Below are 24,631 nucleotides of genomic sequence, written 5' to 3' on the forward strand. Positions count from 1 at the left end.
AAAAGCTCTTTCTGTCAGCGTGATAAGGAATTTGATGGCTTTATCAGAAATACCAAAGCTTTATTTAGCAGGGTGAGGCGAGTGGCACTCGGCCCCTCACAATCTGCTGATAAATTGGAAAGAAAAGAAAGAAAAGAAAGAAGGAGAGAAAGAAGAAAAGAAAAGAAAAGAAAAGAAAAGAAAAGAAAAGAAAAGAAAAGAAAAGAAAAGAAAAGAAAAAAAGAAAAGAAAAGAAAAGAAAAGAAAAGAAAAGAAAGAAAAGTCTAAACTTTCCTTTTTTTACATTCGGGCATGGCGCAGCTTTCAGGGAACATGCAGCTGGACACAGTCCATACCTGACCACAGCTGCTCTGGATGGTGAGGCCATGTGCATGTTAGTGTCCTTGCTCGAGAACAGAGCTCTTGTGAAGCACAGAAGCAGCTTGGGTTTATCCCATTTTCTCTTCTGGTGTCCCCACTGTTCACCTGGTTGTATCTCTTGCATTATCCCTCTTCTTCTTTTGTCCCCAGTTTGCTGGATGGATTATCTTCCCTTTCACCTCCACCCTTGGTACTGAAGCATTTTTTGGGCAACATCTGGGCTATAGTACAAGCCTTTGCATATAAAGGCCTCACTATTCTTTCTCCATCCCTCAGACTATGGATTTCAACAACAGGTTTGAGTTTGGCTGTTTCCTGAATCTCATCTGCCTTACCTGGAGTTTCCCTGCCAGGTTATGTGAGTGGGAGGCACAGCAGTAAAGTGAGAAAGGAGAGGTGTCTAATGGGGTCATTAGGCACGGTATGGAGGTGAATTCTGCAAAGTGTTCCTTCTGCACCATGGAACATTCACAGCTGGAAGGGGAAACAGCCCCCAGATGAGGTTTTGTCCCAGCCCACATTACTAGTCCAGCTGCAAGAGGACAGGCTGACATTTGAGGGGCATATCCACCCCTGGATCTTTGCAGTCCTTCCAGTGTCCCACTGGGCTGTGAGAGGATGTTTTTCAGTGCTCACCACGATTCTCCTACTGATGGGCATCCCTCAGAGGGGGAGTAGACGTGTTTGAGGAGCTGGCTTGTGTGAGATGATGCTCTCCCACAGCAGAGATACATGATCTGATTTATCTATTGCAGACCCCCATATCGTGGGGATCTCCTGCAGTGGGGGCAAAGCCGAGTCAGAGAAATCTTCCCTCAATGTACTGTTGATGGGTTTGGGGAAGGCAGTGCTGAGTGAGGAGTCTAGGATCACGACCCCATCCTGCCTGCACTGTGTAATGCTACCACTGCTTTCTTTCTAAACAGGCTAAACGTCGATTTAGTTAAATCACAGAATTGGGAGTCAAGTGTCCTGGTCCCTAGCCACAGCTCTTCCAACTCCCCTGTGGAAATCTACTGCCTTCTCTTTGCCTCTGTGGGAGCACTCTATGCACATGAGCAGAGCAGCACCTGGGTTTGCAGCAGAGCAAGGACTGTGCAGGGTTTCCAAAGGATGCCCATTGCCAGGGCTCCATCAAGCTCGAAGGAGTTGCCTTACTGAAACAAACCTGGCCCCATGATTGTGCAGCTGTCTGAGATCTGGGTTGGGAGGTGCTCAAGAGAGACCCAGTATTTCTCCCGATCTGCGTTTATCATTAACACATGACATCTATTATATATCATTGCCATGTTTTGTTGTTCATCGCGTGCCTGCGCGCAGGCCACACACATTGTGACAGCTTTGGTCCCTTCTTGATGTCGTGCCTCCACACCTTTTCTTTCCATCTTTGTGTTCATTCTTACTCCTCCTCTTTCCTTTCTCTCTTTCGTTTGATTTTTCCTCTCCCCTCGGCTTGCACGCATGCACACAGACAAACACTACACATACAAAGCCCTTTCACAGTTGGATCATCTGTTCTTGGCTCTCACCCACATCTCTTTTTGATGTGGTTTCTGGAGGGTTTGGGCCAAGTCCCCCATTTCTCTCTCTGACATCAGGAAGCCTGCTGCAGCCTCTGATTCCAGCCGGATCTGGTTAACTCTCTTAGGAAACCTTGCCACCTACCAGAGTACAGCTAGTGCTCTAAGCCTGGCCGGAAAGGAGAAAGAGGGCTTGATCTGCTCTGAGTTACAGCCTGATGTTCTGGACAGTTACTCATGATTTACACTGATTTGCATGAGCACAGAACAAGGTTCTGAGCTGATGGGGTCTCTGGAGGCACTGACTATGGAGCTGCTCCTTTAGAAGATATTTCCCTTGTTGGGGTTGTGTGGCTGCTCTCCCTCTGCAAAGCTGGCTACATAGGAGCAGTCCCCTGAGCTCCAGGCAGGGCTCTGCCTCTCAGCTCCCATTTTGGGGCTTCTTGTCAGGATTTAAAAGTACATTTTCTCTCGGCCTCAGACTGGGACATCTCTCGGCCCTGTCTGGTGCAATGCTGCCCCTGTAGCAGGGAGGACAACCTGTTCACTTGAGCACCATGTCGGAGAGAACCATCCCTAGTCCCCGGGAAACGCATCTGCCGGTCCCACAGGCAATGCCTCCTCTGGCAGGCAGCGTAAAGATGGTGTGATTGTCAGAGGGTGAGTAGACAAGTTTAAAAAGGCTTAACAGCACCTAGGTCTTAATGACTCCTCTTCTCTGGAAGGTTTTAAAGATCCACGGTCCCCTTTGGGAAGAGAGGCTTTCCCGAGTGCTCGCTGTGTGATGTCTCGGCGCGGCCGCGGCGCGGCTGCATCGCAGCTGGCTGAGCTCCGAAGTGCGGTGGAGTCCCCTGGGGGCTGCAGGGAATAGCTGTGCTTCCAGCACAGAGCGGCTGCATGGGACAAAGGGACACGGGCACGGACACAGCCCCGCTCTTCGCAACACCCTTCTCCTGAACTCCTGCCCAAGCTGCCCTCGTGGCTTGTCTCAAATCCTGTTAAGTCAGCAGCAAAACTTTCACCAGCCCCGGTAAAGAGCAAGCATTTTCAGTCAGGTCAGTTCCAGGGCCAGGGATGGGGTTAGGAGGGAAATACCTGAGCGACAGTTTGCTTTAATAGAATGGGGAAGGAGGTGAGAGTAGATTGCTTTGGGCGTGGGTAATGGGGCATGGAGACCTCACTGACTCAGCCAGCACTGCAAACTCTATCCTGGTCACTCAAGCTGTGGCTGCTTGTCCTCTTGTCTGAAATAAGCCCATCATCTCAGTCTGCAACCTAGGAGGCTCATGTGCCCTGCCACAGTGCATCTTTCCATGTGGCAGTAACTGGCCACACCAGCCAGGAGCTGGGGCTGCAGGGGCTGTGGAGCCTGGACCCCGCTGGCTTCTCTTGCAGCTCAGTGATGAGGTGGGGACAGGTTTGCCCCATGGCTGCCCACACAGCCCACACGCAAACTTTGCATTTGCTGATGATCCTGGGCAAAATTTGTTCCTTTCTAAAAGGAAAATTTGTATAGAATGGGCTAAAAGGCCTCAGGCTCCCCCAGTGTGGGCCTGGGGTGCCGGGATGGCACAGCTCCTCCCTGAAGCTGGCTAATAGAAATCAGTCCTGATTAGGATTAGTCCAGCCAGCACTGAGCTGGCAGGCTGATAATCTAATAAAAATTCCCAGGATTGGTTTACTCTGGGGAGGATTTGTGCTGGACGCGGGAGGAGCAGGATTAGCCCAGCTGTGTTCGGGAAGGGAGGGCAGCCCAGGGTGGGCCGGGAGGCTGCCGAGAGGGTGGGGGGAGCAAGATGGACAGCAAGAGTAAGTGGAAGTGACAGGGTCAGACCGGGCCTTTGTCCTACAGCCTGATTAGAGAGTCTGCCCCCAGTTTCTTACACTTTGGGATGTTGTCGGACAAACTGGAGCTTAAATCTGTCAGAGCGCAGTAGAGATTGGAGTTGACATCCCAGGAACATATTCCTTGCTGTGCAGAAATCCAGCCCTGCTGGGGAAATGTGAAATGCCCACCCCAGCCCCCTCTGAGTTGGAGGAGATGAGCTCAACTTCTTCCTTTAGCTGTGTTGGGTGGTTGAGGCTGAGAGCAGAGAGGCTTCTCCAGAAGCCAGGATCTGCCATGTGTGATCTGTGTTGAGTTCCATGCTGGTCTCTCCAGCTTCAGCCCGCAATGGAGAGGAAGTCCTGAAAGGCAGGTTGCTCTCCAGCTGAAATCACCAGGCTTTGTTGCATGCGGTGGCAAAGGCACCCACCATATGTGAGTGAGAACTGGGCAGGAGATCTTTGTTCCTCCCCGGAATCTTAGGATGAGCACTAAAGCTCCTCAGTGTGCAGGGAGGGGGTCTGAAGCTGCAGGCAGTGACTCTTCAGACTGGGGCTGCCAAGGACTTTGTGGGTTGCTGTTGTTGAGGAAGACTCTTAATAGGGGAAGCAGAGCAGGAAGGTAATTTTCAGGCAGTAGTAGCCAGGCCCCAGTGTGCAGGCAGTGAGGAACAAGCTTTGCAGTGTTGTTGGTTTTTTGGCAACCCTCTGAGGGCTCCATGCCCCACACTGGGTTGCCTGGGGAGCTGCTGGTGTGTGTGGTGCAGCAGACAGGCGTGGGGAGCTCACTCAGCCCCTCATCTGGCTGCTCTGATGGTGAGTGGAGGGCACCCAGGCAGCCTTTTTGCTGCAGGAATTCTCAGCCTGTAGTGCCTTGGATGACTGTGAAAAACAGAAGTAACCCTGAAATGTGTGTGCCCGTTTCCCTCATTCTAAATCAAGAGTATATGGGGGAAGAACAAAGACTCAAAGTTTTCACTGTGATGTTGCTCAAGATGGTCTGTGGATTATTTCAGATATATTCTAGTGCAGAACCTAAGGGAGCCCTGACAGCCTGCTCTGGCTGCCTCAGTTGATTAGTGCTCCCTAGGCAAGTCAGGAGAGAAAGTAGCCCCACAATCTTCCAAATCCATCCTTTAACTCTCCCTGCTACTCCATTCTCCTCACCTTCAGCTCATCTAGACTGACTTTTCTGCTCCTTGCCTGGGAATTTCATCACAAAATCCCAGACCCTCTGAATGTGTCTTATCCCTGTAGGGACACTGCAGGGACCCTTTGGAGCAGGGAGGGGGAGTCCTGCCAGGAGCAGAACCAGAAGAGCCACTTCAGATGTTCCTGGACACAAGGCAGGAGCTGTATAGGATGCAAACCACTTCCCTGAGTCAGAACTTCACAAAGAAATGTCCTTGGACCTACAGAGGGTGCAGATTTTGTGAGGGGGTTTTTGTCCTTTCAGAAATCTGCTGCTCCTATGGATGGGCTGGAGCATTTCCCAGCTGAGTGGATCTGTCTGTGGACCAGCATCCTAAAAGCTCTGGGGCCTGGTGGTTGTTTGGGACACCCTCCTCTTTAACTACCAACCTCTGTCCCCCTAAAAGGTAAAAAAAAAAAAAAAAGAGCAAAAGCCTCTAAGATGAAACCAGGATAACTAAGTAACAGGAGCTGTGTCCTCTCCAGGCTCGGGTAGCTGCATATATGATTGTCATCTTGATGAAATCCCCCCGGATGTAATGAGCTGATTTTCTGCTGTTAATATTGCATCTGCTGATGAAGGATTCGTTAGGATAATGGAACGAAGCTAAAATATAAATGACTCGCTGTCAAGAAGCAGCTTTTGCTAGTGTTCTCCTGACAGTTCCTTGGCCATGGCTAGGGAGTTTTGTGTGCTCTGCACATGTTTGCAAGGTGTGTGCGGTTACTGGGTCCTGCGTGGACAGGGACACACGGGTGTCAGGGCGTGCTCCCCACGAGCCCGCTGCCTGGGTGCCTGGAGCCTCTGGCACAGCACGGGCACTGGCAGGGCTCTCTGTGCCAGCGGGGACCAAATGGTGCTGCCTCAGAGAGCAGCAGCCAGGGAAAGTTGCTCCTTTGCTGAGCTGAGGCTGCCAGAGGAGGGGAGGGAATGTGTGCTGCTGGAAAAGCATCTGTGCCTTCACTCCAGGTCATTTTCGGATCTGGCATGTTCCCTTTCTCTTCCAGTTTAATTGCAAAAGTTGCTCTGTTTTCTTTCTGAACAAGAGAAATCAGTTTAAGCACATTATAAAGTAAAACAGATATTTGCTCACAAAGCTTTTGTGAATGCAGAGTATTATTTTCATTGGAAAATGCAAAAAAGATCTTGATAAAAGTGCTTGTCATGCTGCTGAACAGTAATCCAACATCTGGGCAGAAAATCTCAAAGTTCCACTGTTGGTTTGGAGAGATGGGGTTGGTTTTCTTGCAGAAAGTAGAAAAGGACCCGCTCTGTCAGTAAAGGGATTTTAACTTTAATGCAGTTTTGCACACGTGACCCCAGCACTAGTTTCTCACCCCATCTCAGGGCTGTGCACACATCTGAGCAGGTGTCAAATCATTGTTATCAGATGTGGAGGGGGGAAACTTCTACAAAATGCTTTTAAAGAATACCTTTTCAAGTATCTTTGGTATCTTTGACTTTCTGTACATTTTGTAAAAACATTAACCAAAAAATAAAATTGCCAACTCTTTCTTTTATGCTGTGCCTGAGGGCATTTGGTATTTTCCCTTCAAATCCACAGACACAGGTCCAGTTCCTGGACCCATGAGAATCTCAGCTTTCATTGTTTGTTTGGGGGGATTTTTTTTTTAGTTTTTAATCACATTTCTCTCTCTTCTGATTACCAAGGGGAAAAAAAAAGAGAGAGAGAGAATGTGAACATGAACCATAATGGCTCAAAAATGAAATTAAAAGACCTTGTTTTCCATTATTATTTTTCAAATCCCATTTTTCAGCCAGTAATGTCAGGGATCAGAGCAGTGATTTTAGGTTTTTTTCCATTGCAGTTTTTCTGGAAGTGTGAGGTGCTGGTGGCCAGCCCCTCCTAACCTGCACATCTTTGGTGAATATTTGAACAAAGCCTGGCCTGGCACTACTTTTGGGGAGTTCCTCTCACTGTTCAGACTCCTCTAGTGAGGAATATTGGTGGTTTAATTGAATCATTCTGTACAAAAGACCATGAATATCATTGATGGGGGAGGGTGGAGACACATGAATATGATGCTGGAAATTTTGTCTGAAATGTATTTGATGGAAAACAGCCTTTTGACCAAGTGAGATGCAGAGTGTGTGGGGATAAACATACATGTAGTACTTTGTCAGCCTTTTTGTGGAAACATTTCTTTGCTTTTCTTCATGATAAAGACTACATGGAAGAAAATTTTCAACTGAAAACATATTTTCCCCAAGATATTTATCTGGAAAAAGAACAACCTTTTCTGTCCAGCATTCTATCAAAATTTGACTTGGGCAAATCTAAAGAAATGAGTGACATGTAGTGGCCTCCCTGGGGCCAAATGCAAGGGACAAGGAAGCCCATGTATATCCCTGTCCCACTGAATTCCCAGAGACAACTCTGCCAGGACTCTGATATGCCAGAAAAGGCAGAACAAGGGCATTTTCTAGGGGATGAGAAATGGGAAAGTGGTACAGAAAAAAGTGGAAAACCTTTTGTGCTTCTGCACTTTATATTGCACAAGCTTTAAAGTCCCGAACTCACAGAGGACTAAGCTGGTGACAGTTTGCAGTTTCTTTGCTACCTCTTGGCGAGAGTAACACAGCCAGTCCCAGGAAATTGCACGTTGTGAGCTGGGCTCCAAAAATGTGAGATCATCCTGGAGGTTTGGAGATGGAGTAGGGAAATGCCGAAGGGTATGACATTCTTGGACTTGCATTCTGAGTCCTTCAGCCTTTCTGGGCTTTCTGCAGAATTAGCCCGGGCAAGGGGAGGAGGTGGGCAGGGAGGTCTGACCAGAATCCGCCCCTCTTGGCATCTCTGAGGCTTTTTATACCAGTTGCTTAAGGGCAAAGAGCCAGATCCTGAGCCAGCATTGGTGTCAGCAGGGCCTCTGTGATTCACACACACTCGGGCTCTCCTCCCAGTGTCAGGGAAACTCTTTTGAGGAATTTGGTTGCAAATTCAAGCATCGCTTGGCTGGGACAGAGTGTCTGTGTTATGGGAGGGACCTCTTGGCCCTGGGGCTTGTTGTCGTTTGGCAGGCTCAACCTATAGCAACCAGCCTGGGGGATAGCACAGACTGCTCAAATCCTCCACCTGGGCTTTTCCTCCATTTCCACTCTTCTCCAGGTACCTCCAGAGCCTAGCAAGCCCTGTCACCTCTTCCCACATACCAGGTCTCTTGGCCATCACTTGGAGCATTTCTGTGTGCATGTTTCTGTGTGTCACACTTATTTTTTTTCTAGGGTCCCCTGCTTCATCATTATCTTAATCAGTGTTGTGTTAAGTTTCATGCTTCCTTTGACCTTTATTTTTGGCCTGGTTATGCTGTTTATATGCCTCTGACACTTGTCCCCTGGTGCTATTGCCAGGGAAACTCAGCACTGAGGCCTTTCCCTTTTCCCCCACCCCCTTGTCCCTTTCTGTTTAATTTTTTTCTTTCTTTTTTTTTCTTTTTTTTTTTTTTTTTTTTCTTTTAACATGGTTTTCCTAAAAAGTTTTTTAATCAATCAAATTTGAGGCAGAAAATAGGCTTGGTCACGCCTGGTCCTTGGGTCGTGTGACACTCACTCAGGGTCCTGACAGCTCCTCAAAGGGGCACCCGGGCTGAGGCGGGGGGGCCGCAGCGCGTTTCCCCAGGAAAGAGCCGGTTTCCATGGCGCTGCCCCCACCTCTCCGCCATCCGCCAGCCCGACGTGGGCCTGAGGCTCTTCAAAAGGGGCGTTGGGAAGCGGGCGTGTGTGCGGGGCCGGGAACAAACGGCGGCGCGGGGGCGGCGGCGCGGGGGCCGACAGCTGCCGGGGCCGTGCCGCGGCCTCGCGGGGAGCCAGCGGGAGCGGCGGCCGCGGAGCCGGGGCCCCCGCCAAATCTGCATAATCAGGGCCTTTTCATAAATGCCCCATTTTTCATCGCCGTCCAAGACATTTGCTCGGGGAGAGCCGGTAACCCTGGCACGGAGGGACAGCGCCTAGCGCTTCCCAGTCCCGGCCGTGCCTCCGCGCTTGCTCGGCTCTCCTGCAGCCCGTCCTGCTCTGCCCTGTCTCTGCGGGCAGGCAGGTGCCCGACCCTGTCAGAGGGAGCGCAGGCTGCCCTGGCCACGGCAGGGCCCTCGTGGCTGTGTCACTGCCAGCTCCCGCCTTGGCTCACCGTGTGCCACAGCGTCCTGGGCACCGCCGCTTTTCCTTGGGTCCTCCCTGATTCCCGCACCTTTGCCTCTCCCCACCCTGCCCTAGGAAACCACTTGCCCTTCTGTTGATTTCGTCCAAGCTGTGCACCTGGGATTTTAAAACCCTTTTCTTCATCCCCAGCCCCTTTCTCAAGCTCTCTTCTCTCATTCTTCCCCCTCCTGTCCTTCTTTTCCCCACGCCCTTTCCAGCGTCATTTGTGCAGGGTCTTTTGCTTCCCCTCTTTTTTATAATTAATGATTAGCTTTAATTGGTTTGCTTAGGCAGCCTGACAGCAAATTAGCAGGAGCCAGCCCAGGGCTGCCGAATGCCAAGTTTGGGGACTGCTGCGCTTTGCAGACACTGTGGCAGGAGATGAACTCCTTGGGATCCCCTCGGCTCTCCCTCCTGCTCTGCGGGCTGTGCTGCGAGCTGGGGGTCCGGGGCCTTCCCTGCTCCTTGGTGCCGTCTGTGCTGGGGAGCTGGGACTGGCGGTGGATGCTGTCCCTGCTCCTCTGTCCCTTGCCTGGCTCCAGCTCTCCCGAAGTGTCCAGCGGGCACTGAGCTGCAGGGTTACCTCTGTAATGGTCTGTGTCCCTTTCCTGCTGCCCAGTGCTGGTTTTCCTCCTCCTATTTGCACAATCACCTTTATGGAGCTGGGCTCTGCTCAGCAGGGTGAGAGGCAGGGCAGGATCTCCCAGGGAGCACTGTGCCAAGGGGACTCTCCAGCCCAGCAAAGCAGGTGGCTCTACCCAGTGCTGAAGGCAGGTAATGGGGACAGGGTGCGGAGAGAGGGGGGCTTTGCTCTTTTCCTCCTTTGCAGTGATTTCCCTTTGCTTTGCTTTTCTTTTCTTTGCCTTTTTTATAGCTCCCATTTTTCTTTTTTATGAGAGAGAAACTGCAGGGTTCTCCCAGGGCTGGGAAGAGCGCTTGGTCCCAGGCTGCTCCCAGCCAGATGGAGGGGAAAAGAAGGGGGGCAGTGGGCCCATAATCCTGGGAGGAGAGTTTTCCTAGTTAAAGAGGATTGGGGATAGAGTCTAGGACATTTCAGCATGTTGTTTGATGAAGAAGGGACAGACCATGACCTATTTGGGATGCTTGTGAATTTTCAGCACAAAACTTTGCTGGGAGCGCTGGCAGCTGTGTAGCCCTACAGCTGGGGATGGAGTTGGTTTGTGCTGCACTGCTGGTGTTGCCTTGTAATAGCAGCCAAAAAAGGGAGAAATGGGAAATAACACGAGTTTCCCTCTCCTTCAGCCCAGGCCTTTTCAGCTGAGCAGTCCAAGATTGGCAGGAGACAATAGCTGGGTGAGGCTGCTCAACTGGATCTATAGAGCAGCCAGAATATTCCAACCCCTCTGCAAAACCAGGAAGTTTTGTTGGGCTGGTGACAGCAGGGTATGTTTCTTGTCCCCAGGAATCCTGGACTCTCAGTTGTCCTTGCTTCAGGTGTTAAATGGGTGATTTGCCCTTACTGGATACCATTCCAACCCTCCAACTGAGTGTTAATATCTACAAATGCCTTTTTATGGGATCCAGAGCACATATATAAGTGAAATCAGAGGGATGTGCTGTCTTCCTGGGATTTCTGTCATGGAGGAACAGCCTTTTTGTCAGTCACAGAGGTCCCTGCTGCATTCCAGATTCATGAAAGATGGAAGCCAGCGCAAACACGTCTGCTCTCGGATCTGCGTGTTGTTCAGCTGTGAGTGTACGGGCAAACACCATGCTGTGCTGCCTTGCTGCAGCCTGGCCTCTTTCCCAAAGATTGCTACGATTACAGCTCACTCAGGTACAGCACTGATAATGCATGTAGAGCCTGGAGCCGGCAGGTCTCCTGGGGGCTCAGAGGCTTCAGCTGCAGGGCTCCGTCCTCTGCCCTGCCCTGCCCTGCCCTGCCCTGCCCTGCCCAGGACACGTGCCTGTGCACTCCCTCACAGCTCTCGTGTCCCTTCCCAGTCCTGATGACACTCTCAGAGTCCCCCACATTGCTCTGCCAGTGTTTTGGACCTTAGTTGAGCTTTGGGTCTCTGCAGAGCAAGGCTAGGGGATGAGTTTTCCCATCCTGAGGGAAGAGGGAGAGGGATGAGAAGTGTGGGAAAAATATTTGCTAGAAAAGTCATTGAGACCTTGCCACCCATTTCACTTTTAGGTGGTCTTGGTTTATTCCCACAGCAGATGTCTCCGCAATAACAGAAGATATATTTGATTTGTGGCAAAACTTCCATGTTCTGTGCACTGGGATAGTCTTCTTTACTTTGTCATACTCCACCCCCTCTGAGGTGGTGTTTTAAGACCCTTTTCACTTTCCTGTTTGCATCTCACTGCCCTTCAGTGAACCACCTCCTCTGCTTGCTTTGCAGTCTATCAGATTTATTGCTCTTGCTATACTGATCAGGACCTTTTCAAAACTTGGTAGTGCCACTGGAGTGTCAGGCACTGCACAAGGTTGAAGGCAGGCACAGCTTCCTCTCCAGGAGGGCGGCCATCCCTCTCCCTGCTGTCAGAGCTGTCTCTTCCCTTCTGACTTTAGCAATGTGGGTGCCAGGATTCACCTTCTCCCTTTGCAGCTTCGGGGCTCCATGGTAATCCTGCACTTCTTGACAATTGAAGAGCAGCTGAGTGTCACCAGCTGTTTCACTGTAGAGCTGCAGGGGGGAAACTGAGGCATGGAGTTGAAGGTGCCTGAAGATGTCCTCAAAGCTCATGAAGTGACCCACTGAGGGATTATCCCACCTGGGCTCCGAGTTTCTCATCACAACCCATCCCACAGGCTGCCAACACAAGCCATCACTGCAAAGGAAACAAGGGGAGCACATGATGCCTCCTGTCCTGCCCTGCTGTGCCTTTGGCTTGTCTTGCTGCCCTTCCTTTCCTCTTCTTCCTCTGGCACTCGGTGCTCCCAGCACGTGCCCTGAGCCCTGCCTGGACAGCCTGAGCTGCTCCTTTAAGGCAGGCACGCCAGGGGACTGCGCGGTGCCAGCCTTCGCTGTGAGTGCCTCTCGCGCTTCCCCCTTGGAAAGTTTCCTGCCCAATTGTTATGTGCGATCCGATCTGAAAGTTGCTCTCTAAGCTTCTTGTCACATTTTGACTTAATGAAGTGCAACTGGAGTGGGAATTGGGGTTCATCACGCCAGTCTCACTGCGCTCCCTTGTTGTCAGAAAACAGGGGCGGTTGGGGACCGTAATGCAACGCTGCAAGTCGTTATCATTCCGGTCAGTCTGTTTAACACAAAATTAAACAAAGAACTAATTAGTGCCTCATGAATTAATAAATGCGCAGTTGCCGGGTAGGAAGGGGAGGAAGGAAAAAAGGTTGTTGAAGGAAAGATACTGAAAAAGTCGAATTAGGATGTTGTGTCAAGGGGAAAAAAAAAACTGAGTCCACTTTGGCGAAGAGTTTGGATCCATTGGTTTCTTGGAATAAGCTCCCCTCCTCCTCCTCCTCCTCCTCCTCCTCCTGCGTCCTGCACGTCTGCTCTGGAGCAGTGATGAATGACAGGCACAGGGAAGAGGCAACCTTTCAGAGCTTCTTCAGGGAGGCTTACAAGAAAGATGGGGACAAACTTTTTAGCAGGGCCTATAGTGATTGGACAAGGGGTGATGGTTTTAAACTAAAAGAGGCACAATTTAGCCTAGATATAAGGAAGAAAATGGTTATGGTGAGGGTAGTGAGACCCTGGCACAGGTTGCTCAGTGAAGCTATGACTGCACCATCCCTGGAAGTGTTCAAGGCCAGGTTGGATTGAGCTTGAAGCAAACCAGTCTGGTGTAAAGTGTCCCTGCCTATGGCCTTTAAAGGTCTCTTCCAACCCAAACCGTTATAGGACTTTATGATTTTCCAGTGATGTTCCCTAGAAGCTGCATCTGGGGCCCAGTAGCCAAATACAAATTCTTACCCAAAGCAGATGTGGGAACTAAGAGGTGTGGGGTAGAAGCCCATCATTGGAAAGGAGGGAGACTTCAAAGATGTTCATGGTGAGCAAGTCTCCTCTCTTTGTCTGAAGGCTTTTTCCTGGGGAAGCCACAATGGACACAGCAGCAGTGTAATCTCAGATCAGCTGTGTCCCAGCAGCCCGTCCCTGGCCCTTGTCCCCACAGAGGGTGCCGTGCTGGGTGGCCGCGGGGGCCGTGCCAGGCTGTCCCACAGGTGCTGTGCCGTGCCACGCTGCCAGGCAGCGGGCTGGGCTCTGGCACATTGTCAGGCAGGGAAGCAGAGCTGGGGGAGGGAAGAGTCCATCCTTAAGAGGACATGTCAAGTACAATTAGCGTTATCTGTCTAAATATGTACTGGGAACACAGAATACAAGAGGAGGCCTGGCTGGCTTTAATGGAGACATATGCAAGGTCATATTGCCTCATACAATCCCCCAATCTGATTTGGGGATTACACATTCTAAGTAAATTGGCGTTATTCCTCTTGCATCATTGATAAGCTGCAGCCAAAAGAAGAGGAGTAAAAAAAAAAAAAAACAATTAAAAACCCAATCCCAAGAATTGATCGTGCACAGGGGTTAGGGAGTGAAGGCAGGAAGGCAGAGAGTTACAGGCAGAGAGCTTGGGAAGGAGGGAGAGAACAAAAGAGAGGGAAGGAAAAAACAGTGTGGCAGTGGCAGAGAAAGCAGTGGAAAGAGTAAGGAAAAAAGGGAGAACAAAGGGGAAAAAAAGGTGAAAGAAGGGATGCCAGAAGGACCGAGGGTGCTAGGGTGGGAGAAGCACCTCAGATCAGGGAGATGTTACTCCAGCCATGCCCTCAGCCTTTTTAGCATCAGAATTTGAGTGGAAAAGGAAGCAGCCAGGCTGGTTATGCACCTTCCTCACCCGAGGGGCTCCGTCCTCCTGTCCATGCATCCATCTGGGATATCTCACCAGCTCCTTCCTGCTCTGGGTCCCAGCCAACATGTGGCATCTATCTTTGGCAGTGGCAGAGTATAAGTGACAGGAGGAGGCCGTCCACATGCACAGTGTGCCAGGGCCCTGGAACACAGGGGTGAGCCATGGCAGCAGCACGGAGTTCCCTGAATCCCTCTCCCTTTTGTCCTGCAAGGGACTCGAGAGGGTCTCAGCAGGGCTGAGTCGCTGCTGCACGGAGAAGGGAACGTGTGGAGAGCTGGTGTGTGGCACGGACAGCTGGGGCTCCTGGACTCAACCACGGGCACGCGGGGCAGGACCTCGGGGCAGTTTGTCATCCTCCTGCCACCCTGCTCAGCTGTGAGAGCTGTTCTGCCAGGGCTGCAGAACAGAGGCCACAGGAATGGGCCAGGCACCCTTGCCACTGTGCATGAAGCCACCCTGTGCCCCTGGCCACCTCCCAGCTCTGGGACAGGGAAGACCCTGTCTGGCTTCAGTGCAGTCTTCCCCAGCCGTGAGCTCTCCTCCCACCCCGCCTGCGCAGAATAACCCCCTCCAGAAGTCTCATGGCACGGCTTTTATGCTCTGTCACATTTTTGGAACATATGGTTTTAAATAATTCAATTTACTTTTCATGTATTTTGCTGTGACTTTTTTTCCTCTGTCCCTTTTCTCCTTCGTCCTCACTCTCTGCATTCTCCTGGGTGGAAAATGCACAGATGAGCAGATAAGGGGGTTCAGTAACATGGGACCCACTCCTGCACCACGTAATCTTGTGCCCCACAAGGTGTACAGAGGAGGCCTCCCATTAGCACACAGGTGAACCTCTGGGAAAGAGGGGTCAGCAGAGGAGATATGAAGATTAAGGAGGGAAAATCTGACATGGAGCAGAATACAACCTTAGATGTGCGGGCAAAGTACAGAGCAGAGCAGCACAAGGTGTGTCTCTGGTACCTGGGGAGCAGGATGCAGGCCAATAATGGCTGCTCTCTATGTGAAATGATTCCCAACCCTCATTAGGAACCTCTTTCAGGGAGAAGTGCCATGGGGTACAGCCAGGAACAGGAAAGCATTTTGTTCTCTTGTGGAGTCTGAATGTCCCATGCTGGACCATGTTCTTACGCAGCTTTTGTGGGTCTTGGCTTTTACTCAGGTGTGCCCTTTGTGTTAACTGGATCCTTTCTTTTCTCACTCCAGAATGAAGTGAATTTAGAGCTAAAAACGAGGCAAGAAACGAGGCCTTGAAATCTCCGAAAGGTAGGAGAGACTTCAGACTGCAATGGGTATGTCACTATGCCCTCCTGGGTTCTCTTTTCCTCTGTGCATCTCTCACACTTGCAGCCTGCTCACTGTGGCCATGTCTGCACTAGATCTTCTGGGGTTGGGCTGCTGTTACTCATGAAGAGAGATGGAAACAGAAGAAGGTCAAGTACAGACATGGCATATGTGTGTCCTAATCCTGTCTTTGTCTTTGTACAGCAGTTGTTCTGGGCACCTGGTTTTGTCACTGAGGGTTTTCCTCAACATCTCTACTGCCTCTATCTTTACAGCTAAAAAAGTGTGAGGATTTTGGTGAAAGGGAACTTCATGCATGTGTAATGGGGGAGATGGATATAAGGTCCTTTCACTGAATAGGATGCAGTCTCCATCTACTGTGAAGTTTTGCTGAGCTCAGTTCACATAATTCAGATGGTGATGTGCATGTTCTCCTCCTCTTCTGGCACATTTTTATCTATTCAGACTGCAGAACCATGGTGGTAGTGTGGAAGCATTTCCATGTGTGCAGGAGAATCAGGGCTTTCCTGGGTTTTCCCTTTACCTAGACCATCATGGTCTTGGTAAAGAAAGAAATAAACCCAGCTTCACAGTCTCCTAGAGCTTGGATGGTGACTTAGTCTGTGCCTGGTAAGAGTTAGAGGTCTAAAGCCCAGGGAAATGGAAGATAATTTTGTCTATTAAATGCCTTATCTCCGTGTGCTGGGTAAGACACTCCCTATGCCACCTCAGACAGTGGTTACTGAGAAGTCCCTGCCATGCTGACATTCCTGCTGTCCCTGGCTTCTCTTCCTTCCCCTCCATCAGCAGGCACCAAGAGATGTCTGAGGGCAGGAGAGGCTGTGGGGAGGGCGGGAAGTGCTCTGCCCTGTGAGGCATTGCTCAGGAGCACTCAGTGCAGTGTGTGTGCTCAGAGCATCCCTGCAGCAGTGGGGACCCCCAATGCCCAGTTTTGGGGAGCACATGGACTGAGTCCCAGCAGCATCTGAGGGGCCCAGGCTGGCTGGGGTGGGAGGGGGCCCCAGGCTGGGCCGGGCAGTGTCAGAGGTGACCGGTGGAAGGCCAGTGTTATGTAAATACTGCTGCTGTAACATGGCAGGCCTGAATGGCCCTATGCATCCATCCATCATTGCTGGGGAACAGAAGCCTCCCTTGGAGCACGGGGGGCCAGCAGTGTGGGGCATGCAGACACAGGCAGCATGTGCCCTGCTCATAAACTGTTTGTTTTCTTTTTGTCTCTCTCGTTTCGGGGCACCCCACCGAGAGCAACTCTCTGTTCTGTCCTTGCAACCTCTCCCCCAACCTTCCCCCCACCACTTCAGGCCTTCCTTTTCCTCCCTTCTTCCCCCGGCCCTTAAAAAAATGGAGGGGAAAAAAAGGGGGGAAAAGAAAGTCCCCAGTTCACATTGCGGCTTCTTTCTCTGACTTCAAAGGCTCCTCATCATTGTTTGGGATCGGCAGGCAGTGGCCCTGAAAACGTGATCACAGCCAGGCACAGTGTAGGTCACCACTGAGCGCCATGCTCCAAGTGCTGAAAGGAACAGGCAGATTCTTCCCTTTTCATGCTTCACAACCCTGGTTACAGCGCTCGGCCTCGCCCGTGTGCTCCTCGCTGCATGGCTATTCTTGCTCTTTTCTCCTCCTTTTCCTCCCGCCCTCCCTCTCTCTGCTTCTCTCAGGTCCCTCGTTCCTCCATTCATTTGCTTTCATCCTGCCCCTCTCTGTGCCCACCATCACACACTTCTCACACTTTCTTCTCTTCTTTCCGTTACTTTTCTTTCTCACTGTCTCCTGCCTGGCACTGCTGCCACTTCTCTCTGCTATATGAATCACTGTTTTTATTTCTCCCTTTTCCCTCTTCTGAAGGTCAGGTTGGAGGTTGATTTCCTCATGCTCCCTGCTCCTGTTTAGTAGCAGCCTTCCTCTGACATTTGCCCGCAATTCTGTCTTTGCCTGTGATATCTCACTCTCTGTGCCCAAAACTACGGCAGTTCTGTGATTTCTGGATTAGTCCTAGACAGCTGACAGCCCTCCCTGCAAAGGTGTGAGCCTACTGCTTTCATGTGCAGTGGGTTTATCCCCCAAAATGTAGCCTGGTCTTACATGGGGAGGTAGCACACAGTGCCTGCCATCAGTGTCAGTTTCCAAACTTGCTCTTTGGCTTGGCTGGTTAACCTGAAGGAGTGAGCACATAGGGTTAGTGTAGACGGATTTGGAAAGGCAGGCACTGACTTCATATATATCACAGGGAAACATTTAAATCTTGTAGGGCTAACATAGAACATGACACCGATGGTAGTGCTGAGGGCAAAGTTAGGCAGGGATAAGGCAGAGAAAAACAGGCCCAACAGTTTAATGGGCATCCCAGAACACTTCCTCAGTGGATTTCAGTGAGGGAACAACACTTGGTTGTGCTGAAGCTTGGGCATGTTTGGCAGCACAGTGAGCCACAGCCAGATGGAAACTCCCTGCCTTCAGAACATCCCTCAGCAACATCTGGAGCTTCATTTTGCTGCAGGGGAAGAGCCCAGGACTGTGTGCCCCTTCAGCACCCACCCAAGGAGCAGCCGCCCTCTCTCCACCTCTGGAAGCAGAGATCGTGGTGCTTGTGCCTCTGGTGATTTGTGAGGTTGTTTTAATGCCGAGGAGCCCACCAGGACTTGTCTCTTGCTAAATAGGCATATTAAGGGACATTGCAGCAGGGGTTATAGAGTAATAATTTGTTCTAATGAGCTGGTGTCACGTTCTCCCTGGCTGAGCTGTGCCCGAGCAGGAGCCGTGGTAGGAAGGGGCTGTGCTCGCTGACCTGTCAGCCCAGGTTAATGAAGTACTGCTCTGCTGGGGGGTCAGGGAGCAGGAGTGCAGCCAGCCAGCAGCAGCTCGGGGGCCAGAGGGGAAGGATGGGGCTCTTCCCTGGGCTGAATGCCCCGGGGAAGCCTGTGCCATGCTGGATGGAGCAGCAGGATGTACATTATGGCACTGGGATCTCCATGCTGTGCTGGTGCCTTGAGTGCCACGACACCCTCACCGAACTGTCTGCAGGCAGGGGTGAAGCTGCTGCAGCTGGGCGCTGGCTGGGGCTGGTCCTCTGGCCTTGCAGGAGAGCCCAGGCTGGCACACTGGGAAGGAGGCTGGAAAAGTGAGAAAGCACCTAAGTTACAGATGCTTACAGGCACGAGGGGATAAGTGGCCAGTGGTGATGACCAGTGTCTAACTAGGAAGTCTACAGAGAGATGGTGCTCATCCTTACCTTTGTGTGCAGAGTGTATGAGCAGCCAGAAGTTCTCTTTGTCTTTCCTGTTCCCTCTTTCTCCTCCCTTGATGCTCCCCCATGGCTTGCTGAGATCCTTTACCTTACAAGCCTAATCCTTCATGCCTTCTGGATACCTGGGCAGGAAAGATACAGGAACTTTTGCCAGTCCCCCAGCAATCACCCTTAGGGAGCAGGTTGATGGCAGGAGAACCTGGGCAGCTGCAGTTTGAGCAGGGCTCCACATTCTGCAGGAGATGGCAGGAAAAGCCACAAACAGGGAGTCCTGGCCCAGCTGCTGCCTTGGGGACCCATGGCCTGCCTTGCTTCTGTGAATGACACCACCCCATCCATGCTGGGGCACACCAGCACCCTGAGGTCTACAGCACAAGTCCTGTATACCATCTTCCTCCTTCTCCTCCCACTCTTTGCTCCCCCCCTGCTTCTCTTTGCTTTTCCCTGTCTCCATCTCTCTCTCCCTTTCATCTACTCAGAAGGCTTTACTCTACTTCCTTGTCACCCTAATTGATTGCATTAACCTTTCAGCGTATTGGATTTCCCCAGCACCGTGCAGAGAGCACTGTGCAATATGCTTATAATCCAGGCTGTAATGGACAGGGAGCAGTCAACGAGCCCCTGCTCCAACAGGTTCTGCTGACAACTTCTCTGGGAGGGGGAGAGGAGTGGGCCAGGGGGACCTGGGGCATGGCTGTCCTGAGCCCGCGCAGACCTGGCCTCAGTGCTCCCCCCGAGCAGGCTCGTGTTAGCTTGTGAGAGTGGAGTCCTTGAAAAAGGATCTGGCTTGGGAAGCAGGGAGGAGACGTTATATCTGACCTATTACTGTAATTTTTCCTAGTGTTTGAGCACCACTCTTCTGTATCTGCTTGGTCTACAGTTTTCTTCCATCTGTTCAATACTAAATTAATGTACGCTTTGCATTGAGGCACTTGTTGCTAGTGGCAGATGAGAAGACAGTATCATGGAATCTTCCTGTTTTCACATCATGCTTGCCTCTGTCTTTTCCTTTAGGGTGAGGATACAAGGGAGATGGACATTTTTCCTCAGATTGCGAAGAAAAGCATAGGAATATTGTGTTGATGAGAAAGTCAGCACCAAGGTGCAGAGAGATCAGGAGACAGAAGCCCTGAATTATATCTCATGCTTGGCCTTGGATAAATCCTTTCACTCTCTCGTGCCTCATTTTCACCCAGGATGCTGGAGGTGTTGTTTGGGTGGGTTGGGGAAGGAGGAGGGCAGTTATTGCTGCTCACTGGGCAAGGGATGAGAAAGTGGCTGCAGACAGGCAGTGAAGCTACACAGCCAAGTGTGACTGCTCACACTGCCTGTGAGGCAGGAAATAAACCCACTAGATAAGTAGCAGGAGCATGTGAGCCTGTGAAAGGCCTGGCAGACTGCTGGTGGTCAGGGCAGAGCCAAGAGATGTTTTGGCATCCTTTATTTTAAAGGATTGGGATGATGGAGCTGCCATGGTCTCCTGGCCATGGTGCCCCCTTTAAAGTCTCCTTGCCATGGGCTCGGTTCAGCACAATGCTTTGAGCACTAGGTTGAGTTTTGCTTAAGCCAAGATCATTTAAGCAAATATTTAGGAGTTCCATTTGACAAGGACCGTAGGATGAGACCTAGACTCTTATGAGGCCCTTTTGTAGCTCTTCTTTTCAGAGAGCATTTAGCACAAGATGGTTCTTTGTTTATGGTTACAGCTCACAGTGTGAAAAACAGCAATAGGAAGGATTGCTGATCACTTCTTAGGTCTTTAGTTCAATTTACTTCATCTTGTTAGAAGCAGTTACTCTGAAAGTAGCCACTCTCCCAAGGGGAGGTTGAGAGCTGGCCTTTAGAAACTTGGCAAGTTCCTGTGCACACCAGGAGGAGGGCCTGTACCATGCAAGAGAAAGGTAAATCCCCAGTTTTTCCAGGAAGGAACGTGAAATAACAGGAGTCAGGGGGAGGAAAAACTTTATTCCAGGCAATCATTCCAAAAAGTGTGAGGCTCCTTAAAAGCCAGAAGGTAGTTAGGGTAGGGACTTTTTTAACGTTAAATAAAGAAGAACTAGGAGCAGGAAGCAAAGGACGAGAAATGTGAAACAAGCTAGAGAGAAAGCATGAGGGAGAGCAGCACCTCCTAAATGGAAGGGTAAACAGGCACTCCGAGGCATTAACTTAATTGATTGTTCTGCAACAGGCTGAACGCTGTGTTACTCTGTCACCGTGGCAACAACCCAAAAAAATTGTCAGCCTGTTTGGATGAAGTGAAGCGAAACATTCTCTAATTTGCGGTGATCCGGGTGTTTGTTTTCCTTCCGAAGAGGCGGGGGCTCTATTGATCTATTATTTGCACAGAGCTTTTTTTTTCCATGGTGAGATGGGGAAAGCAGGAGCCCTGGGGTGTGCTCCCGGGGCAGGTGAGGCAGCAGGGGTGTTTCTGCTGTCTTTCCACAGATCTGCCTTTGCAGGATGGCCAGAGCCAGCAGAGGCTCCAGTGGTAGGAACCGTCCCGAAGAAGTTGAGGGACAAGGGGAAAGTGTTTGGGTGTGAAGAATTTGTGCCAAAAGCATTTGGATGTGATAAACTTGTGCCAGGGCTACTGCTTTGGTCCATCCTGTTCTCATCACTTTGGGCTCTTGCAGTTCACAGAATCATAGAACCCCAGAGATGGAATATCCTGAGCTGGAAGGGATCCACATGGAATCATCAAATCCAGCTCTTGGCTTTGCCCCAGACAACCCCAAAACTGACACCAGTTCCATCTTTATTGCAGACTCTGGTGTTAGGTGGAGTCAGCAACAAGTGCCTCATGACAAGAGCAGCTCTGTCCCCCTACCAGCTCCCTTCCCAGATCCATGCTGTTCCACGTTGTGTGTGCAGATCTGTGTCTGTGCACAGCCTGTGCTTGTGGGAACGTATCGCTGCACACTTTGGGAAGGACAGGAATCGTGTTTATCCTCACCCCAGTGCTGTGGGAACATAACAAAGTCCCTGCCTTGAGCTCTTTGTAACAATGAGATGAAATCCCTGGGCCAAAGGAGGGATTTTGTCCCCTGGGATATGGGGTCAGTCTGCTCCAGGGGGCTGTGTGGGACAGGAGATGGGGATGGCCACAGTGGGATGGGTGACTTGCTGCAGGCACAGCTTGGGGCAGAGCCAGGGGAGCCACACAGATGGGAAGAGGGACCACAAGCTGTGCAGCAGCTTGTGCCCCTCGCCAGCAATGTCTGGCCCTGCACAGCCCTGGGCCGAGCAGGAGCTCTTGGGAATGCCACTCACTGTCAGCACATGCTTGGTTTCAGAGTGAAATGTCACTGCAGCACTTGCTTTAGCTGGGAACTGCTCAGTCAGAATGGCAAGGTGCAGGGGAAGAGGGAGCAAGCCCACATGGCCAGGGCTGAGGAGCAAGACCTTGTGCCAAAGGCATGATGCCAAGAGACTGGGGCTGTGGCAGGGGAAAGGTGCCTTACAGGTCTGCAGTAGGGGGAACAGGCAACAGTGGCTCAGAGCCAGTGGGCGGGTGAGTGGCAGAGGTGGTTCTGGGCCAACAAAGGAGAGTAGAGTTTCCTCGTGATAGGGGAGGAGGGACAGACTTCACCCTCCTTGTTCTTGGCCCTGCAGAGAGGTTTCATCCTCCTGTTTGGGGTTTTCTGCAGTCTCACGGCCTTTGGGCACCCTGGGGGCAATCCCATGTTTCCCGACAGGAAATCCCATGTTTCCCATACAGGCTGATCATCCTCATTACCCCTCAGCAGTGCCCCAGCCCATGCACAGCTAGTCCAGCTGCTGTACAAGGGCTGTTTAGCTGATCCCTAAGATTTCAGGGAGAGCTGTGGAATATGCTGGTGTCAGCTGCTGGACAGTGTTGCTTTGTGGGGTATGCAGGGGGAAAAGCCCACCGTGTATCCCTGTGCTCTTCCTGCCTCCCTCCCGGATCCTTTCTCTGTTGTCCTAGGGAGTTTTCCTCCTCTGTTTGTACTGGTTTTGCTTTATCACCCTTTTCCCCTTCTGTCTCTCTCTTCCCTTCTCTATTTCATTCTTTCCATCCAGTTTTTAACTCTTCTGCTCTGTTCCTCTTTTTCACAGTGTAGATATGGGCTGGGGATAAGTGACTGTGGCTGGTGGGTGAGCACTGAGGCACTGTGTCCTGCTGGGGCTCCTGGTGGGTGTGCGTGGGTGAGAGCACCGTGGGAGACAGGAGTGCTGCATCTCTCTTGGGAGAGAGCTGAGCTGCCAGTGAAAGTTTGGTGGTTATCAGTGTCAGGAGAAGCTAAATAACCCTGTAACTGGTATGAAGGTGAATTCACGGTCTAGTGAGCACTGAAAATATGAAAGGGCTCTGAGACAGGCAGAGTGTGGAGAGGCTGCACACTCAGGGAGTGGTGTGTTGCTGGACCAGTGCAAGGACATGTGCTGGTGCCATCCAGATCATCAGCCATGGCAAACTGCCTTTTGTGGGGCTGGACAGGGCAGGGAGGGTGCTCAGGACTACAAGTTCAGAGACAAATGAGACATGCATATGTTAACATGGCAAGAACACCCTCAGAGAATGCCTGTGGGCAGCCGCATCTGACTGCACAGCGCTGCACACATGTGGCCAAGTGCCCACACAGTGCCACAAGGCCGGGCACATCCATGTGCACAGATGTGCAGACAGCCATACCCACGCAGGCAGGTACATCCCTGCACGTTGTCCTGTGTGGAGATGCTCCCACAGCTCCATAAACACGGGGTCACAGGCACACCCAAGCTGCCAGTGCAGTGCTCTGCCGCCTGTGTCAGCTCGCAGTCGTGCCAAATTCCTCTTTGGTGTAACTACACTCCAGTCAGGCAGCACAGATGGATTTATCCCAGCATATCTTGGATGTCTGTGTGGTTACCTGCTCTGAGCAGGAGGAGACTTGTGGGAAATCTCTTCTTCCAGCTGGGAGAGGCTGATGCTTTGGAGAACCAGGAGATGTGCAGAGAGGAAACCCCCTTCAGCTCTTCACCTGGAGCTGGTAATCTCCTTGCACCAAATCCCTGGAACAGGGGAATTGCATTTGAAGCTCAGCCAGTGGTGATTTAGTGTTAGACATTTGCAAAAGAGACCTTGATTAATTCGTAGTAAAATCAAGTAGCACTTGGGTGCCAGCACCACATTCCAGGGTGAGACAGCGACCAAGGTGCGCGCTGGGCCGGCTGCCAGGTGCCTGAGCAATCCCCGCGGAGGTGGCAGCGCCATTCAACCCACAGCCTCTCCCTGCTTGGGCTTCTTAATTATTAATTTATTTTTCTCCCTTCCTTGGCAAAAAAATACTATTTGGTAACGACCTCAAATTGCAAAATGCTGATGATTTGGAGAATGTGTCACAGAAGCTCCAGGGTGATAAAGGGGAGACGAATCCCAGCCAACAATCCGGCTCAGCCAGTTTGCCTATTTATTAAAGAAAAAGCCCAGATCATTAACTTTTTTGTTGTTGTTCTGTTTGCGGGCAACTCCCTGCTGGCAACTTTCGGGTGCCCAGTAAATTAAACCAAGTATCGGCCTGGTTCAGGGCAACCTGAGCTTCTGTTTAGAGCTGTGAGAACAAACTGGCTTCGTTTATGTTAGCACGTGAATAAACCCTTTAGGGTACCATGCAAAGCGCTCTCCGGCATAAAAGCAGTGCCAGAAAATCCTTACTCTTGCTGCCTCGTGGAGGGTCAGGTATTGTAACTGGAGAGCTGAGCTTCCCTTCTCCTCCCACTGCTTGTTCACACGGTTAATTGCCCCTCGACACCTCATGTGCCACGCTGCTCCCCAGAGAAGCAGGGCTGGAAGAGAGCATCTGTAGGCACAGGCTTTGTTGGTTTCCCCGTTTGCCTGCTTGGTTTAGTTGTTGAATAAAGAACAGTTTAGGGATGGGCTTGCCTGCCTGGTGGCCCTGTGAACTCCGAGAGTTCCCTGTGCTATCAGGGAAGGGTGGTTATATCCCCCTCCTCTGGAACATCCCACGTGTTTGCTGAAGCAGTGCTTCAAGCTAAATCAGTTTGCTGAGGGCTCCAGCTTCCCTTAATTCAGTGTCAGGACCAGGCTTGCATGGCCATTATTCAAGAAGTTTTATCAGAAGCACAAAGCTAGCATCTGCCCTCCTGCTTCCCTCTGGGCATCAGCAGCTCTGCTGCCCTGGCTTTGGCACACGGAGGCTCGAGGGACTGCCTCCCCGA

General features: G+C 51.2%; 1 protein-coding gene across 5 annotated transcripts in view; it reads left to right on the forward strand.

The window, feature by feature from the left end:
* The window catches only part of CASZ1 (castor zinc finger 1), a 193,737-nt gene that overhangs the window by 77,923 nt on the left and 91,183 nt on the right, over positions 1 to 24,631 (forward strand). For 4 of the 5 annotated variants that reach the window (XM_041460302.1, XM_041460307.1, XM_041460306.1 and 1 more), the window contains one exon: positions 15,109 to 15,194. Coding sequence is in view for 1 of the 5 variants with exons in the window: in XM_041460307.1 (XP_041316241.1) it covers positions 15,191 to 15,194 (4 nt within the window). In the remaining 4 variants the exon portion in view is untranslated. The remainder of the gene's footprint in view (positions 1 to 15,108; positions 15,195 to 24,631) is intronic. The other variant, XM_041460303.1, reaches the window with a different exon arrangement.

The sequence above is a fragment of the Pyrgilauda ruficollis genome, unplaced genomic scaffold (genome assembly GCF_017590135.1).
Source record: "Pyrgilauda ruficollis isolate IOZ18807 unplaced genomic scaffold, ASM1759013v1 scaffold141, whole genome shotgun sequence".
Classification (NCBI taxonomy): Eukaryota; Metazoa; Chordata; class Aves; order Passeriformes; family Passeridae; genus Pyrgilauda; species Pyrgilauda ruficollis.